The sequence below is a fragment of the Lucilia sericata genome, unplaced genomic scaffold (assembly GCF_015586225.1).
Source record: "Lucilia sericata isolate MDLA Ls3-8-SP2 unplaced genomic scaffold, ASM1558622v1 Contig001306F_arrow, whole genome shotgun sequence".
In the NCBI taxonomy this organism is placed as follows: domain Eukaryota; kingdom Metazoa; phylum Arthropoda; class Insecta; order Diptera; family Calliphoridae; genus Lucilia; species Lucilia sericata.
In genome coordinates this window covers 69,474-89,186 of record NW_023995253.1, presented here as the reverse complement: position 1 = coordinate 89,186, position 19,713 = coordinate 69,474, and the positions used below count along the sequence as shown (strand labels likewise).

Below are 19,713 nucleotides of genomic sequence, written 5' to 3'. Positions count from 1 at the left end.
GTTTGAAATTGTTTTAAATTTTAAGATGTATTGTATAACTTTCTAATTAGTTGCTTTTACGCCTAACGAAATTTGTTCACAAAATAAATTGCATATTTTGCTTTCTAACTAAAATTCAAAAACTATAGCCTATTTTAGGGCAGTCGAAAGAAAATTATCAAACTTTTTGTTTTGTATGAAAATTTTGTTGCTTTTGACAGCAAAGTAATCAAAAACTAAAGCAAAAAATATCAGTTTTTTTTCAAGAATTTGAATAATACAAGTCTATAGAAAATTGTTAAATAAACATTACTTTTTATTTGACAACAAACCAAAATACATACACATGACTTTTATACAAATGTTTGGGTGTAAGTACAAGAACTAATTTAAAATTCATGCTTGAAACTACATTAGAAACAAACAATTGTTGGTGTGTAGTGGTGGTAGTTTTATAGAGATAAAAAAAAGGAAAACACATACCCTGTAGTTCGAAGTGGCGCAGCCGGACTCCAACCCCAGAAGTAGCTTCTCTGTAGCATACTTAGGGGAACTAAAGTAATGATTGTATCTTCTCTTAGTGTTAAAACGATATTCCAAATATTCGCTATCAAAACTGCTGGTACCCATTATACTTGACAATTCACATACATACATACATACCCATGTGTGAGTAAATATTCTTGCTTTTGTGATATTATTTGTCTCTGGGGTATTTTTGTAAAAAGTTAAATAACAATTGTTGGTTTTAGTTGTAAAATAAGGACAATGAAGTTTCTAGTCTTCTTGTAAAAAAGAAAATATAAATATTAAGACCCAATTTTTCGAACATTTTGTTACAGAAAAATTTTTTAAATATTCACACATGTGTTATTATGTATAGACAAATACCAATGCATACATACATCTGTATGTATGTTAAACAATGACATTGTAATACTTTTGTTTAATAAAATTCTTTTTCTATAACAAAAATTCTTTATTATTAAACTCTAGTTTGTTAAATACCCACATGAATTTGTTTTTGCGTTGTATTTAAATATTTTTGGGACATGTGTTAGCATACCAATGAAGAAGACAAGAAGGTTATAGGAAAATTAGATCATCATTTTAGTTTTCCAAAAGACAATATACAAATAACAAAACCACTATAAAAAACAACTATTTTTAGAAAGCCTTAACTCAAAAGAAAACAATTGTAGACTACTTTAAGGCTTCAAGCAAAAACCACTTTAATAAAACAGATTTTTTAATAAATCCTTAAAGTAGACTATGGAATTTCTTACGTTTTCTTTAGCAAGAGCAAATTTTTCTTTTAAAATGTTTTATTTTAAAATTTTATAACTTATAAATTTATAACTGTATAACTTTATAACTTTATAACTTTATAACTTTATAACTTTATAACTTTATAACTTTATAACTTTATAACTTTATAACTTTATAACTTTATAACTTTATAACTTATAACTTTATAACTTTATAACTTTATAACTTTAATAACTTTATAACTTTATAACTTTATAACTTTATAACTTTATAACTTTAGTAACTTTATAACTTTATAACTTTATAAACTTTATAACTTTATAACTTTATAACTTTATAACTTTATACTTTATAACTTTATAACTTTATAACTTTATAACTTATACTTTATAACTTTATAACTTTATAACTTTATAACTTTATAACTTTATAACTTTATAACTTTATAACTTTATACTTATAACTTTATAACTTTATAACTTTATAACTTTATAACTTTATAACTTTATAACTTTATAACGTTATAACTTTATAACTTATACTTATACTTTAATAACTTTATAACTTTAACTTTATAACTTTATAACTTTATATAACTTTATAACTTTATACTTTATAACTTTATAACTTATAACTTTATAACTTATAACTTTATAACTTTATAACTTTATAACTTAACTTTATAACTTTATAACTTTATAACTTTATAACTTTATAAGTTTATAAGTTTATAAGTTTATAAGTTTATAGGTTATAAGTTTAAAGTTATAACTTTATAACTTTATAAGTTTATAACTTTATAACTTTATAACTTAATAACATTTTAATAAGTTCTAGTTCAGTTCAAGTTCAGTTCTAGTTCTAGTTCATTTCTAGTTCTAGTTCAGTTCTAGATCGTTCTGTTCTAGTTCTGTGCTAGTTCTGTTCTGGTTTTGTTCTGTTCTAGTTCTGTCCTAGTTCTGTTCAGTTCTAGTTCAGTTCTAGTTCAGTTCTAGTTCAGTTCTAGTTCAGTTCTAGTTCAGTTCTAGTTCAGTTCTAGTTCAGTTCTAGTTCAGTTCTAGTTCAGTTCTAGTTCAGTTCTAGTTCAGTTCTAGTTCAGTTCTAGTTCAGTTCTAGTTCAGTTCTAGTTCAGTTCTAGTTCAGTTCTAGTTCAGTTCTAGTTCAGTTCTAGTTCAGTTCTAGTTCAGTTCTAGTTCAGTTCTAGTTCAGTTCTAGTTCAGTTCTAGTTCAGTTCTAGTTCAGTTCTAGTTCAGTTCTAGTTCAGTTCTAGTTCAGTTCTAGTTCAGTTCTAGTTCAGTTCTAGTTCAGTTCTAGTTCAGTTCTAGTTCAGTTCTAGTTCAGTTCTAGTTCAGTTCTAGTTCAGTTCTAGTTCAGTTCTAGTTCAGTTCTAGTTCAGTTCTAGTTCAGTTCTAGTTCAGTTCTAGTTCAGTTCTAGTTCAGTTCTAGTTCAGTTCTAGTTCAGTTCTAGTTCAGTTCTAGTTCAGTTCTAGTTCAGTTCTAGTTCAGTTCTAGTTCAGTTCTAGTTCAGTTCTAGTTCAGTTCTAGTTCAGTTCTAGTTCAGTTCTAGTTCAGTTCTAGTTCAGTTCTAGTTCAGTTCTAGTTCAGTTCTAGTTCAGTTCTAGTTCAGTTCTAGTTCAGTTCTAGTTCAGTTCTAGTTCAGTTCTAGTTCAGTTCTAGTTCAGTTCTAGTTCAGTTCTAGTTCAGTTCTAGTTCAGTTCTAGTTCAGTTCTAGTTCAGTTCTAGTTCAGTTCTAGTTCAGTTCTAGTTCAGTTCTAGTTCAGTTCTAGTTCAGTTCTAGTTCAGTTCTAGTTCAGTTCTAGTTCAGTTCTAGTTCAGTTCTAGTTCAGTTCTAGTTCAGTTCTAGTTCACGTTCTAGTTCAGTTCTAGTTCAGGTTCTAGTTCAGTTCTAGTTCAGTTCTAGTTCAGTTCTAGTTCAGTTCTAGTTCAGTTCTAGTTCAGTTCTAGTTCAGTTCTAGTTCAGTTCTAGTTCAGTTCTAGTTCAGTTCTAGTTCAGTTCTAGTTCAGTTCTAGTTCAGTTCTAGTTCAGTTCTAGTTCAGTTCTAGTTCAGTTCTAGTTCAGTTCTAGTTCAGTTCTAGTTAGTTCTAGTTCAGTTCTAGTTCAATTCTAGTTCATTCTTGTTCAGTTCTAGTTCAGTTCTAGTTCAGTTCTAGTTCAGTTCTAGTTCAGTTCTAGTTCAGTTCTAGTTCAGTTCTAGTTCAGTTCTAGTTCAGTTCTAGTTCAGTTCTAGTTCAGTTCTAGTTCAGTTCTAGTTCAGTTCTAGTTCAGTTCTAGTTCAGTTCTAGTTCAGTTCTAGTTCAGTTCTATTCAGTTCTAGTTCAGTTCTAGTTCAGTTCTAGTTCAGTTCTAGTTCAGTTCTAGTTCAGTTCTAGTTCAGTCTAGTTCTCATCTAGTTCAGTTCTGGTTCTCTTCTAGTTCTGTTCTAGTTATTATTATTATTATTTTTTTTTTGTTGAATATACATACATACATATGTATACAGGCGAACCTTTCACTTATGCAATAAAAATAAATATTAAATTTAAATGTAACATATTTTCTGTCTCAGAGTAAAACAAAAGGCTCCACATAAAATTATAAAATAAAAAATTTTATACTAATATTTGTGGTTTTCAGTTAAATTTTATACAATTGCTGTGCAAGTTTGTTGGCATTCAACAAAATACTCGTTTCTGCAAAGTGTTTGCCTTTTAGGGCCAAAGGATTATAGCCTGGCTAAAAATCTTCGGAAAAAATCAAGCCCAGGATTTAACTGGCATTAGGAAAAAAAAGGAGATTTTTGTTCAGCATTGTATTGTTTATTGGCTTAAGTATACAAGGCATTATAGCAGTAAAAAAAAGAAAAAGGAGAAAAAAAATTAAAATCAAAATAAATTATATGTTTATTTTTGTTCATTTCATGTTGTATTTTCATTCTTAAACAAATACCCTTGATTGAGGTTTCTTTTTTTTTTTGTTTTGCTTGCAAAGTGAGCCCATGCCTGTTACCTTCCAGTTACAGGAGTTTGGTAATAATGCTGAAAAGCCAACTCAGTAAGGAATATTGCCAAGTTAACCGCAAAATTTGTTAACCCTAATTTTCAGTTTTAAGAAATATACTTTTTGTAGTTTCCTTTTCTTCAGTTTCTTTCAAAGTAAATTTACATTTAAGCAGAAAACATGGACAATTTTATTCAAATAACTTGTCTGAATATAAATAGAACTTTAAAGTTTTAAATTTTTTTATTAGAGGATAAAAAATTAGAGCATGGGTTAGTAATGGGAAAGGAAATCATAGATTTTCTATTTCCTTTCGAAAAACAAAGGAAATGAACAATTGGTCTTATGAAATTATTCATGGTTTTGGCCTTTATTGACATAACATTTCAAGAAACTAAAGACTTACAAGTAAATCTGCATCTCATGGTTGTGCTAAAATGACAAGAGGATTCTTAATTTATTATTGCAAATATTATGAGGATGTTTTTCTCAAAAAAATAGAAATTTCTTAGAAATATCAAAATTTACATATAATACCAGCTTAAGGCTAGAAGTTTTTTTTAAGCTTAAACATTTATGAGAGTGAGAAAGATGAAAACTGAAAGAAAGAAATTATAATTTAACATGAAATAAGCAAACAAGAAAAAAATGAATGAAGGGTTTTGATGAAAATTAACATGTAAAAACTAAAGCACACATTAGGGCGATAGAAATATTTATAATTTAATAGCCTAGTTTAAGGATAACCGTAACAAAATGTTTCTATTATTTTAGAGGTTATTACGAAATCAAATAATCAGGAAATTTGTAAACAAATTTATTGAATTGTAAGAACTTAATTAATTCAGAAGAGAACTAGAACAAAACTTGTACTGAATAGAACTCAACTAGAACAGAACTAGAACAGAACTAGAAAAGAACTAGAACAGAACTAGAACAGAACTAGAACAGAACTAGAACAGAACTAGAACAGAACTAGAACAGAACTAGAACAGAACTTGAACACACTGGAACACAACTAGAACACAACTAGAACAGAACAGAACTAGAACGGAACAGAACTAGAACAGAAATAGAACAAACTAGAACAGAACTAGAACAGAACTAGAACAGAACTAGAACAGAACTAGAACAGAACTAGAACAGAACTAGAACAGAACTAGAACAGAACTAGAACAGAACTAGAATAGAACTAGAACTAAGAACTAGAACAGAACTAGAACTGAACTAGAACAGAACTAGAACTGAACTAGAACAGAACTAGAACAGAACTGAACAACTGAACACAACTAGAACACAACTAGAAAGAACAGAACTAGAACAGAACTAGAACAGAACTAGAACAGAACTAGAAAAGAACTAGAACAGAACTAGAACAGAACTAGAACAGAACTAGAACAGAACTAGAACTGAACTAGAACAGAACTTGAACACAACTGGAACACAAACTAGAACACAACTAGAACAGAACAGAACTAGAACGGAACAGAACTAGAACAGAAATAGAACAGAACTAGAACAGAACTAGAACAGAACTAGAACAGAACTAGAACAGAACTAGAACAGAACTAGAACAGAACTAGAACAGAACTAGAACAGAACTAAAACAGAACTAGAACAGAACTAGAACAGAACTAGTACAGAACTAGAACAGAACTAGAACAGAACTAGAACAGAACTAGAACAGAACTAGAACAGAACTAGAACAGAACTAGAACAGAACTAGAACAGAAATAGAACAGAACTAGAACAGAACTAGAACAGAACTAGAACAGAACTAGAACAGAACTAGAACAGAACTAGAACAGAACTAGAACAGAACTAGAACAGAACTAGAACAGAACTAGAACAGAACTAGAACAGAACTAGAACAGAAAGAACAGAAATAGAACAGAACTAGAACAGAACTAGAACAGAACTGGAACAGAACTAGAACAGAACTAGAACAGAACTAGAACAGAACTAGAACAGAACTAGAACACAGAACTAGAACAGAACTAGAACAGAACTAGAACAGAACTAGAACAGAACTAGAACAGAACTAGAAACAGAACTAGAACAGAACTAGAACAGAACTAGAACAGAACTAGAACAGAACTAGAACAGAACTAGAACAGAACTAGAACAGAACTAGAACAGAACTAGAACAGAACTAGAACAGAACTAGAACAGAACTAGAACAGAACTAGAACAGAACTAGACAGAACTAGACAGACTAGAACAGACAGAACTAGAACAGAACTAGAACAGAACTAGAACAGAACTAGAACAGAACTAGAACAAACTAGAACAGAACTAGAACAGAACTAGAACAGAACTAGAACAGAACTAGAACAGAACTAGAACAGAACTAGAACAGAACTAGAACTAGAACAGAACTAGAACAGAACTAGAACAGAACTAGAACAGAACAGAAAGAACTAGAACTAGAACAGAAGAAACTAGAACAGAACTAGAACAGAACTAGAGAACAGAACTAGAACAGAACTAGAACAGAACTAGAACAGAACTAGAACAGAACTAGAACAGAACTAGAACAGAACTAGAACAGAACTAGAACAGAACTAGAAACAGAACTAGAACAGAACTAGAACAGAACTAGAACAGAACTAGAACAGAACTAGAACAGAACTAGAACAGAACTAGAACAGAACTAGAACAGAACTAGAAACAGAACTAGAACAGAACTAGAACAGAACTAGAGAACAGAACTAGAACAGAACTAGAACAGAACTAGAACAGAACTAGAACAGAACTAGAACAGAAACTAGAACAGAACTAGAACAGAACTAGAACAGAACTAGAACAGAACTATAGAACAGAACTAGAACAGAACTAGAACAGAACTAGAACAGAACTAGAACAGAACTAGAACAGAACTAGAACAGAACTAGAACAGAACTAGAACAGAACTAGAACAGAACTAGAACAGAACTAGAACAGAACTAGAACAGAACTAGAACAGAACTAGAACAGAACTAGAACAGAACTAGAACAGAACTAGAACAGAACTAGAACAGAACTAGAACAGAACTAGAACAGAACTAGAACAGAACTAGAACAGAACTAGAACAGAACTAGAACAGAACTAGAACAGAACTAGAACAGAACTAGAACAGAACTAGAACAGAACTAGAACAGAACTAGAACAGAACTAGAACAGAACTAGAACAGAACTAGAACAGAACTAGAACAGAACTAGAACAGAACTAGAACAGAACTAGAACAGAACTAGAACAGAACTAGAACAGAACTAGAACAGAACTAGAACAGAACTAGAACAGAACTAGAACAGAACTAGAACAGAACTAGAACAGAACTAGAACAGAACTAGAACAGAACTAGAACAGAACTAGAACAGAACTAGAACAGAACTAGAACAGAACTAGAACAGAACTAGAACAGAACTAGAACAGAACTAGAACAGAACTAGAATAGAACAGAACTAGAACAGAACTAGAACAGAACTAGAACAGAACTAGAACAGAACTAGAACAGAACTAGAACAGAACTAGAACAGAACTAGAACAGAACTAGAACAGAACTAGAACAGAACTAGAAACAGAACTAGAACAGAACTAGAACAGAACTAGAACAGAACTAGAACAGAACTAGAACAGAACTAGAACAGAACTAGAACAGAACTAGAACAGAACTAGAACAGAACTAGAACAGAACTAGAACAGAACTAGAACAGAACTAGAACAGAACTAGAACAGAACTAGAACAGAACTAGAACAGAACTAGAACAGAACTAGAACAGAACTAGAACAGAACTAGAACAGAACTAGAACAGAACTAGAACAGAACTAGAACAGAACTAGAACAGAACTAGAACAGAACTAGAACAGAACTAGAACAGAACTAGAACAGAACTAGAACAGAACTAGAACAGAACTAGAACAGAACTAGAACAGAACTAGAACAGAACAGAACTAGACAGAACTAGAACAGAACTAGAACAGAACTAGAACAGAACTAGAACAGAACTAGAACAGAACTAGAACAGAACTAGAACAGAACTAGAACAGAACTAGAACAGAACTAGAACAGAACTAGAACAGAACTAGAACAGAACTAGAACAGAACTAGAACAGAACTAGAACAGAACTAGAACAGAACTAGAACAGAACTAGAACAGAACTAGAACAGAACTAGAACAGAACTAGAACAGAACTAGAACAGAACTAGAACAGAACTAGAACAGAACTAGAACAGAACTAGAACAGAACTAGAACAGAACTAGAACAGAACTAGAACAGAACTAGAACAGAACTAGAACAGAACTAGAACAGAACTAGAACAGAACTAGAACAGAACTAGAACAGAACTAGAACAGAACTAGAACAGAACTAGAACAGAACTAGAACAGAACTAGAACAGAACTAGAACAGAACTAGAACAGAACTAGCACAGAACTAGCAATACAGAACTAGAACAGACTAGAGTTATCAGAAACTGAATTATGACTGAACCAATAAACAGCTTAATGAAGCTGGAATATGAAAATCTCTTTTTGGCAAAACTATTTCTAACATGTGTTTGACTTCAAATCTAACTAAATATTATAATTTTGCCCGCAATAGTACATTTATTCCAATATATTTGTACACAAATACATTTCAACATTTATGTACATATGCTTCGGTTTGTACCTCTTTCCCCCCATTCACTATCTAACTATGTATTCACTGTCATTTTCTAATATACATACAATAAAATCTTAATAAAGCACATCATAAATACTAGACAACAATTGCATACAATTGTCCTTTTTGTCATTGTTCTGTCAAAGGTTTTTTCCACTTACATGTGTATACATTTAGTGCTAAAGAACGTGAGTGAAAGAGAGTTAGAGGGGTAAAGGAATATTTCATTTTCCAGGAATGTGTCCTTATTGTATTTACATGTGTCATCATTACAGTTGATTGTTTATTATTTATTTCATGGGTTTGTATCAGGGCTATTTACTGTTGTGTAATCCAACATTCTGGTTTCGATTTGATTCATGTCAGATGTTGGCTTTCAATGTAATTGTATAAGGTTTGAAGGATAACTTAAATTTTGTTTGCATGAGTTTAAGGTTTAATTGTATGGGTAAAATGAAGTGAATAGTAAGCCGAAAAGAGGAAGGACATTACATTTTTGGTAGAAAAGTTTTAATCTTTAAAATTTTGTAACCACACACCTTGTCTTTTAACATGGGTTTTCCCTCCTCCTTTTTCCACACCTCTCAGCTGGTCCTGGTCATAAATTTTCTATTATTTCCTGTCTCCTTTTATAACAATTTCCAATTCTTTTGCTCTAGAGACATGTTTCAATTTTAACACCAAGTCAAATGGAACGTAAGTAAAGGAAACGGAAATTGTGATGGCGTACACTTGAATTATTTCTTGCGCCATGTAATTTTTTTTCTCATCACTCGCCAGGTGTAAATAACTATTGAATTACACAGTTTTTGCTGGCTAACAAACTGTAAACAGAAATAATAAAAATAAAAATAACAATAATAATTTCTAGCAAAAATACCAAGAAAATCTAACAAGTTTATTACAACAAAAAAAAAAAAAAATAATTTCAAATTGTGTTCTCTTCCCAACATAAATAGAAATTACATGCAATTGATATAAAAATAAAAATATATTTTCTTTACAATTTATATATTGATATTAATTTTTATTAAAGCTGTAACAGCAATGACAACTAAACGGAAAATTGTAACTGACAATTTTCGCAAAAAGAAAAAAAAAAAAAAACTGAAAATAAATGTTATATTAAAATTCAAACAAGCTAAAAAAATTGTTTTTAAAATTTTTGATCATCAAATAAAAATATATTATATAAAATCATTGATTGGAAAGTATGGCATGAGTTTTTTTCTATATCGGAATATTATACAATATTCAATTGTTTAAGTATTTATGTATATGGAACAGATGGTTATGGCGATTTGAATGTATAAAGTATTTTATTTTTTTAAATATCTACAATACATGAATAACTAATAAAGAGAAGGTAAGGGCAACAGTAATTTACTGACAGAAACTGGAACAGAATTAGAACATAACTAGAATAGAACTAGAACAGAACTAGAACAGAACTAGAACAGAACTAGAACAGAACTAGAACAGAACTAGAACAGAACTAGAACAGAACTAGAACAGAACCTAGAACAGACTAGAACAGAACTAGAACAGAACTAGAACAGAACTAGAACAGAACTAGAACAGAACTAGTACAGAACTAGAACAGAACTAGAACAGAACTAGAACAGAAACTAGAACAGAACTAGAACAGAACTAGAACAGAACTAGAACAGAAATAGAACAGAATAGAACATAACTAGAACAGAACTAGAACAGAACTAGAACAGAACTAGAACAGAAATAGAACAGAATAGAACAGAACTAGAACAGAACTAGAACAGAACTAGAACAGACTAGAACAGAACTAGAACAGAACTAGAACAGAAATAGAACAGAAATAGAACATAACTAGAACAGAACTAGAACAGAACTAGAACAGAACTAGAACAGAACTAGAACAGAAATAGAACAGAACTAGAACAGAATTAGAACAGAACTAGAACAGAACTAGAACAGAACTAGAACAAAACTAGAACAGAACTGGAACAGAACTAGAACAGAACTAGAACAGAACTAGAACAGAATTAGAACAGAACTAGAACAGAACTAGAACAGAATTAGAACAGAATTAGAACAGAACTAGAACAGAACTAGAACAGAACTAGAACAGAACTAGAACAGAACTAGAACAGAACTAGAACAGAACTAGACAGAACTAGAACAGAACTAGAACAGAACTAGAACAGAACTAGAACAGATAGAACAGAAACTAGAACAGAACTAGAACAGAACTAGAACAGAACTAGAAACAGAACTAGAAACAGAACTAGAACAGAACTAGAACCAGAATAGAACAGAACAGAACTAGAACAGAACCTAGAACAGAACTAGAAAAGAACTAGAACTTAGAACAGAACTAGAAACAGAACTAGAACAGAACTAGAACAGAACTAGAACAGAACTAGAACAGAACTAGAACAGAACTAGAACAGAACTAGAACAGAACTAGAACAGAAATAGAACAGAAACTAGAACAGAACTAGAACAGAACTAGAACAGAACTAGAACAGAACTAGAACAGAACTAGAACAGAACTAGAACAGAACTAGAACAGAACTAGAACAGAACTAGAACAGAACTAGAACAGAACTTGAACAGAACTAGAACAGAACTAGAAACAGATCTAGAAGAGAACTAGAACATGAACTAGAACAGAAACTAGAACAGAACTAGAACTAGAATAGAACAGAAACTAGAACAGAACTAGAACAGAACTAGAACAGAACTAGAACAGAACTAGAACAGAACTAGAACAACTAGAACTAGAACTAGAACTAGAACAGAACTAGAACAGAACTAGAACAGAACTAGAACAGAACTAGAACAGAACTAGAACAGAACTAGAACAGAACTAGAACAGAACTAGAACAGAACTAGAACAGAACTAGAACAGAACTAGAACAGAACTAGAACAGAACCAGAACAGAACTAGAACAGAACTAGTACAGAACTAGAACAGAACTAGAACAGAACTAGAACAGAACTAGAACAGAACTAGAACAGAACTAGAACAGAACTAGAACAGAACTAGAACAGAACTAGAACAGAACTAGAACAGAACTAGAACAGAACTAGACTAGAACAAAATTGAACTGGAACAGAATTAAATCTCAAAGTAGACTAGAGATCATTCATTCAACCTTTAAGGAAAATTCCTTTTTTCCCATCTTTATGGTTCGTTTTTTCATCACTTTCCATATAATTCTATGTAAATGTTGTTTGTTGTTGTTGGACTTGTTTTGTTCTATGGTTGTCATTTTCAATTAACATTTAATACTTTTTTTTCTTTTTGCCATTTTTCCCATTTATTTCATCAGGCATAAGGCCGGTTACCATACTAGCAAAAATTTTCCCTTTTTTTTAATTTGTATCTCTTTTGCCGGCTTTTTTTGCATTATTTTCTCCATGATAATTGTGATTGAATTTTACGCTTGATGTAGGATTTATATCCATCATTTGTATAACTATGTTAAATTTGTTGTGTTTTTTTGTTGTTGCTGTTTTTATTTTCTATATAAAATTCCAATTACCCTACAGACCCAGATTAGCAAGTGGTGAAGTTTAGTGGGGAATGAGTGATGTAAATGGAATTACAAAAGAGAAAAAAGGAAAAAAATCAATTGTTTTGTAAATTGGAAATAGAAAAGTTGAGTTGTAAATATAATTGGATATAAATAGCTTGAACTGTAAAAAGCAAATGCTGCAATTTCAGGGGAAAAGGAGAGAGAGGTTGGGTTAAGATTCACATTGAATTGTTGGAGTAGTTAAGGGGGCAGGGGGAAGTTAGCGTTAGACTAGTAAAAGCTCATATTTCTAAAAGAATTCCTAATGTTAACGGGAAATTTATTAAAGTACCTGGAATTTTTCTTCGATCTTAAATTAATCAATCATTGTTGCTCAAAAGTAGCTGGTGATTTGTCTGCCTTGTTCGGCAGGATTACTTCTTCAATTGTTGCTGCTGCTTTTCTTGTTGCTTCCATTCGTTATGTGCAATTTTCTGTAATTTCTCTTATTTTATTACAATTCGTTTGTTTAAACAAAACAATTTTGTTGTCAGGAACTTAACTAAAAATTTCCTTCAAAAGCAAAAAAAAAAAAAAAAACTGTTGATTGTGGGTTGATCAACCTGCAAACATTTGTCGGTGATTGCTGCTTTACCAGTGAAATACAAATAAAAAGCGGAAATATAAATCTTCTTTTAATTTTCTATACATTTACTTACGACTACAAATTTTGTCTAATATTTCAACTTATAAGTAAATTGCTGAGAAAAGCCAAACCATAAAGACTTTTCTCTTCAAAGCAAAAACACAAGAAAAAAGTTCTTTCGTCTGAAATTCATTGAAACGTGCTGTCATTAAATGCGATTGATTAAAGGCAACAGGGAATGATTGTTTATGATTATTCATCAAAGCGTATTTGAGTTGAAGGGAAAATAACAGATAAATGGCAAATATCATTTTTTTCTCTCAGTATATACTTTTTTCTGCGGGATAATGTCTTAAGAACGTTTTAAGAAATTATTTAAAAGGAATTCTTTTTCTTGTTATTTGCATAGAAATGGATATTAAAAATATTAAAATATTTGTATTTATTAAAAAGGCAAATATGTAAATAAGATGGGGATTAAAAAAGCCATGAAGTAGGCAATGGTTTTTTTTCATGCTATAATTGAAAAACTTTAAAGGAAAATGTATTAACAAATTATGTTCTTAGCTCTATTTCAAATCTAATTCTGGTTCTAGTTTCTATTCAAGTTCTGTTCTAGTTCTGTTCTTGATCTGTTCTAATTCTGTTCCTTAGTTCTGTTCTAGGTTCTGTTCTAGTTCTGTTCTAGTTCTGTTCTAGTTCTGTTCTAGTTTCTGTTCTAGTTCTGTTCTAGTTCTGTTCTAGTTCTGTTCTAGTTCTGTTCTAGTTCTGTTCTAGTTCTGTTCTAGTTCTGTTCTAGTTCTAGTTCTGTTCTAGTTTTCTGTTTTTCAGTTCTGTTCTAGTTCTGTTCTAGTTCTGTTCTAGTTCTAGTTCTGTTCTAGGTTCTGTCTAGTTCTGTTCTAGTTCTGTTCTAGTTCTGTTCTAGTTCTGTTCTAGTTCTGTTTCTAGTTCTGTTCTAGTTCTGTTCTAGTTCTGTTCTAGTTCTGTTCTAGTTCTGTTCTAGTTCTGTTCTAGTTCTGTTCTAGTTCTGTTCTAGTTCTGTTCTAGTTCTGTTCTAGTTCTGTTCTAGTTCTGTTCTAGTTCTGTTCTAGTTCTGTTCTAGTTCTGTTCTAGTTCTGTTCTAGTTCTGTTCTAGTTCTGTTCTAGTTCTGTTCTAGTTCTGTTCTAGTTCTGTTCTAGTTTCTGTTCTAGTTCTGTTTCTAGTTTTCTGTTCTAGTTCTGTTCTAGTTCTGTTCTAGTTCTGTTCTAGTTCTTGTTCTAGTTCTGTTCTAGTTTCTGTTCGAGTTCTGTTCTATCGTTCTAGTTCTGTTCTGTTCTGTTCTGATTCGGTTCTAGTTCTGTTCTAGTTCTTGTTCTAGTTCTGTTTCTAGTTCTGTTCTAGTTCTGTTCTAGTTCTGTTCTAGTTCTGTTCTAGTTCTGTTCTAGTTGCTGTTCTAGTTCTGTTCTAGTTCTGTTCTAGTTCGTTAGTTCTAGTTCTGTATCTAGTTCTGTTCTAGTTCTGTTCTAGTTCTGTTCTAGTTCTGTTTCTAGTTCTGTGCTGTTCTAGTTCTGTTCTAGTTCTGTTCTAGTTTCTGTGTCTAGTTCTGTTCTAGTTCTGTTCTAGTTCTGTTCTAGTTCTGTCTGTTCGGTTCTAGTCTGTTCTAGTTCTGTTTCTAGTTTCTGTTCTAGTCTGTTCTAGTTCTGTTCTAGTCTGTTCTAGTTCTGTTCTAGTTCTGTTCTAGTTTCTGTTCTGTTCTGTTCTAGTTTGTTCTAGTTCTGTTCTAGGTTCTGTTCTAGTTCTGTTCTAGTTCTGTTCTAGTTCTGCTTCTAGTTGCTGTTCTAGTTCTGTTCTAGTTCTGTTCTAGTTCTGTTCTAGTTCTGTTCTAGTTCGGTTCTAGTTCTGTTCTAGTTCTGTTCTAGTTCTGTTCTAGTTCTGTCTAGTTCTGTTCTAGTTCTGTTCTAGTTCGGTTCTAGTTCTTCTGTTATAAGTTCTGTTCTAGTTCTGTTCTAGTTCTGTTCTAGTTCTGTTCTAGTTCTGTTCTAAGTTCTGTTCTAGTTCTTTTCTAGTTCTGTTCTAGTTCTGTTCTAGTTCTGTTCTAGTTCTGTTCTAGTTTCTGTCTAGTCTGTTCTAGTTCTGTTCTAGTTCTGTTCTAGTTCTGTTCTAGTTCTGTTCAAGTTCTGTTTCTAGTTCTGTGCTAGTTCTGTTCTAGTTCTGTTCTAGTTCTGTTCTAGTTCTGTTCTAGTTCTGTTCTAGTTCTGTTCTAGTTCTGTTCTAGTTCTGTTCTAGTTCTGTTCTAGTTCTGTTCTAGTTCTGTTCTAGTTCTGTTCTAGTTCTGTTCTAGTTCTGTTCTAGTTCTGTTCTAGTTCTGTTCTAGTTCTGTTCTAGTTCTGTTCTAGTTCTGTTCTAGTTCTGTTCTAGTTCTGTTCTAGTTCTGTTCTAGTTCTGTTCTAGTTCTGTTCTAGTTCTGTTCTAGTTCTGTTCTAGTTCTGTTCTAGTTCTGTTCTAGTTCTGTTCTAGTTCTGTTCTAGTTCTGTTCTAGTTCTGTTCTAGTTCTGTTCTAGTTCTGTTCTAGTTCTGTTCAAGTTCTGTTCTAGTTCTGTTCTAGTTCTGTTCTAGTTCTGTTCTAGTTCTGTTCTAGTTCTGTTCTACTTCTGTTCTAGTTCTGTTCTAGTTCTGTTCTAGTTCTGTTCTAGTTCTGTTCTAGTTCTGTTCTAGTTCAGTTCTAGTTCTGTTCTAGTTCTGTTCTAGTTCTGTTCTAGTTCTGTTCTAGTTCTGTTCTAGTTCTGTTCTAGTTCTGTTCTAGTTCTGTTCTAGTTCTGTTCTAGTTCTGTTCTAGTTCTGTTCTAGTTCTGTTCTAGTTCTGTTCTAGTTCTGTTCTAGTTCTGTTCTAGTTCTGTTCTAGTTCTGTTCTAGTTCTGTTCTAGTTCTGTTCTAGTTCTGTTCTAGTTCTGTTCTAGTTCTGTTCTAGTTCGTTCTAGTTCTGTTCTAGTTCTGTTCTAGTTCAGTTCTAGTTCTGTTCTAGTTCTGTTCTAGTTCTGTTCTAGTTCTGTTCTAGTTCTGTTCTAGTTCTGTTTTTTTTCTAGTTCTGTTCTACTTCTGTTCTAGTTCTGTTCTAGTTCTGTTCTAGTTCTGTTCTAGTTCTGTTCTAGTTCTGTTCCAGTTCTGTTCTAGTTCAGTTCTAGTTCTGTTCTAGTTCTGTTCTAGTTCTGTTCTAGTTCTGTTCTAGTTTGTTCTGTTCTGTTCTGTTCTAGTTCTGTTCTAGTTCTGTTCTAGTTCTGTTCTAGTTCTGTTCTAGTTCTGTTCTAGTTCTGTTCTAGTTCTGTTCTAGTTCTGTTCTAGTTCTGTTCTAGTTCTGTTCTAGTTCTGTTCTAGTTCTGTTCTAGTTCTGTTCTAGTTCTGTTCTAGTTCTGTTCTAGTTCTGTTCTAGTTCTGTTCTAGTTCTGTTCTAGTTCTGTTCTAGTTCTGTTCTAGTTCTGTTCTAGTTCTGTTCTAGTTCTGTTCTAGTTCTGTTTTAGTTCTGTTCTAGTTCTGTTCTAGTTCTGTTCTAGTTCTGTTCTAGTTCTGTTCTAGTTCTGTTCTAGTTCTGTTCTAGTTCTGTTCTAGTTCTGTTCTAGTTCTGTTCTAGTTCTGTTCTAGTTCTGTTCTAGTTCTGTTCTAGTCTGTTTAGTTCTGTTCTAGTTCTGTTCTAGTTCTGTTCTAGTTCTGTTCTAGTTCTGTTCTAGTTCTGTTCTAGTTCTGTTCTAGTTCTGTTCTAGTTCTGTTCTAGTTCTGTTCTAGTTCTGTTCTAGTTCTGTTCTAGTTCTGTTCTAGTTCTGTTCTAGTTCTGTTCTAGTTCTGTTCTAGTTCTGTTCTAGTTCTGTTCTAGTTCTGTTCTAGTTCTGTTCTAGTTCTGTTCTAGTTCTGTTCTAGTTCTGTTCTAGTTCTGTTCTAGTTCTGTTCTAGTTCTGTTCTAGTTCTGTTCTAGTTCTGTTCTAGTTCTGTTCTAGTTCTGTTCTAGTTCTGTTCTAGTTCTGTTCTAGTTCTGTTCTAGTTCTGTTCTAGTTCTGTTCTAGTTCTGTTCTAGTTCTGTTCTAGTTCTGTTCTAGTTCTGTTCTAGTTCTGTTCTAGTTCTGTTCTAGTTCTGTTCTAGTTCTCTTCTAGTTCTCTTCTAGTTCTGTTCTAGTTCTGTTCTAGTTCTGTTCTAGTTCTGTTCTGTTCTGTTCTGTTTTGTTCTAGTTCTGTTCTAGTTCTGTTCTAGTTCTGTTCTAGTTCTGTTCTAGTTCTGTTCTAGTTCAGTTCTAGTTCAGTTTTACTTCAGTTTTACTTCAGTTCTAGTTCAGTTCTTGTTCAGTTCTAGGTCTGTTCTAGTCTAGTTCTAGTTCTGTTCTAGTTCTGGTTTAGTTCTGTTTTAGTTCTGTTTTAGTTCTGTTCTAGTTCTGTTCTAGTTCTGTTCTAGTTCTGTTCTAGTTCTGTTCTAGTTCTGTTCTGTTCTAGTTCTGTTCTAGTTCTGTTCTAGTTCTAATCTAGTTCTGTTCTAGTTTTGTTCTAGTTTTGTTCTAGTTCTGTTCGGTTCTGGTTTAGTTCTGTTTTAGTTCTGTTTTAGTTCTGTTCTAGTTCTGTTCTAGTTCTGTTCTAGTTCTGTTCTAGATCTAGTTCTGTTCTAGTTCTAATCTAGTTCTGTTCTAGTTTTGTTCTAGTTTTGTTCTAGTTTTGTTCTAGTTTTGTTCTAGTTCTGTTCGGTTCTAGTTCTGTTCTAGTTCTGTTGTAGTTCTCCTCTGGTTCTGTTCTAATTCTGTACTAGTTCTGTTGTAGTTCTGTTCTAGATCTGTTTTAGTTTTCTTTTAATTTTTTAAAAATTTATTTAAAATTACTTTTAAAGCCAACTTATTTTGTCGTTTATCTTATTTATAAATAGTTTATAAATAATTCAAATTTTATTATATTCGTGTGTTTTAAAAACTAAATTAACAAATTATTGTCTTTTATCATTATAATTAGAGTAAAAATTATTTTATAATACAAAAATACTTAATTAAAATTTTAAAGCTAATAACAATAGTTTAATTAAATAAAATTAAAATTCTTTGGAATTTAACAATAAACTTAAATTTAACAAATATTTAAATAGAAAATAAAAACATAATTTAAAAATTAATATCCCAACCACTGGTTTCTGGAGGAGGATCCACATCATTTTCCACGCCTGAGGGGCCAAAGTATTGCAAATCGGTATTACTGGTAATGGGGCGTTTAATGGGTGAGGGCAGTTGTTTATTGCGCAACTTTTGCCAGTCTAAACTATCGAACCAGCTAAGGAATGAAATGGAATTAATAAAATAGAGCTGAAGTTTAGGTTTTAGTTTCAGTTGTTTAAACTTTAGGTACCTGTGCCTTTTAATATCCAAAATACCCTTTCTTTGATAGCCCAACCTTTCGGCGGGCAATTGTTTGCATAAAGCTTTTATTAAACCCTGAGCCGATTTGGGTATTTTTGAGGGCATTTGTACTACATCAATGCCACCCAATATTTGTTGATAGATTTTGATTTGATTTTGTCCTCTAAAGGGTGTCTTACCCACTAGCAATTCAAATATCAAAATACCCAAAGCCCAATAGTCTACAGAACGATCATGACCTCTGTCTAAAATAATTTCGGGAGCCACATATTCTGGGGTGCCGGCAAAAGTATGAGTTTTTTGATTAGTGGGTATGTGTTTGGCAAAACCAAAATCGACCTAAACAAGGATTTTTTTTATAAGTTAACAAAGTTTTTTAAATCATATCGAATTCCTACCAATTTACAATAACCATCGGTGGTCAACATTAAATTCTCCGGTTTCAAGTCCCGATAGATAATATTATGGGAATGTAAAAAGTCAAAAGCTTCCACCACACAACCGGCTATAAAACGAGCAGTCTTTTCATCAAAAAAGCGTCGCTGAGACATTACCGTCCAAACATCGCCACCCATGCAGGCCTCCATTAGGAAATAGACAAATTTCTCATTGCGGAAGGTTTTAAATAATCTTTAAGAAACCATTTGAAATACAATAATTTGGGAGAAAACTTTTAAAAGCTTTTTTTTCCAAAAAACTTACTCTATTATAAAGGGAGAACTGCGACATTTCATCATGACATGTTTCTCACTATAGACATGTTCGATCTGATCCTGTTTAACAATATCAATTTTCTTAATTATCTTCAAAGCAAACGTCTTATTATCATAAGACACTAAATCAACTTTGCCAAAAGCACCCGAGCCTAAAGTGGCAATTTTCTTTAAGTCTGTTAACTCCACATTGGCATATTCATTATCGAATTCGGATTTGCGATTACCATCACTACTGCGCGATTCCTGGCTTTCGCTGGGCAGTTCTCTTAGTTGTGGTATGGTGCCCAAGTAGCTGATAAAAGCTCTAAAAGAGTGAAACCATATAATAACAAAACTCTCTTTAACTCTCTTTGAAACTTACTCTCTATCCAATTTCAAAACCTCAGTGCCCGGAGCATCAGCATAGACACTGGCTTGTCTACAGTCCGCATTCAGCAAGGCCTGTTCTCCAAAGTAATCTCCTCGTTTTCTGCGATCTACCACTCTCTCCTCACCATTTTCGTTTAACTTCTTAATAGTCACCGTGCCTCCCCGTATAATAAAGAACTCATTGCCTATATCACCCTCCTTAACTATGCAGGTATTAGTCTCAAAGAATTTC

The 19,713-nt window shown here is 32.3% G+C and overlaps 1 protein-coding gene across 3 annotated transcripts in view; it reads right to left on the bottom strand.

Moving 5' to 3' along the window:
- Nucleotides 1-17,898: 17,898 nt before the first annotated feature.
- LOC119610902 (cGMP-dependent protein kinase 1) overlaps nt 17,899-19,713 on the bottom strand; it is a 30,639-nt gene continuing 28,824 nt past the window's right edge. For 2 of the 3 annotated variants that reach the window (XM_037966314.1, XM_037966315.1), the window contains exons 8-12: nt 19,474-19,712; nt 19,099-19,416; nt 18,795-19,026; nt 18,386-18,735; nt 18,002-18,310 (exon numbers count right to left, since the gene is read on the bottom strand). In XM_037966314.1, the coding sequence (XP_037822242.1) occupies nt 18,145-18,310; nt 18,386-18,735; nt 18,795-19,026; nt 19,099-19,416; nt 19,474-19,712 (1,305 nt within the window). In that variant the 3' untranslated portion in view covers nt 18,002-18,144. Of the gene's footprint in view, nt 18,311-18,385; nt 18,736-18,794; nt 19,027-19,098; nt 19,417-19,473; nt 19,713 lie in introns of all 3 variants that reach the window. The other variant, XM_037966316.1, reaches the window with a different exon arrangement.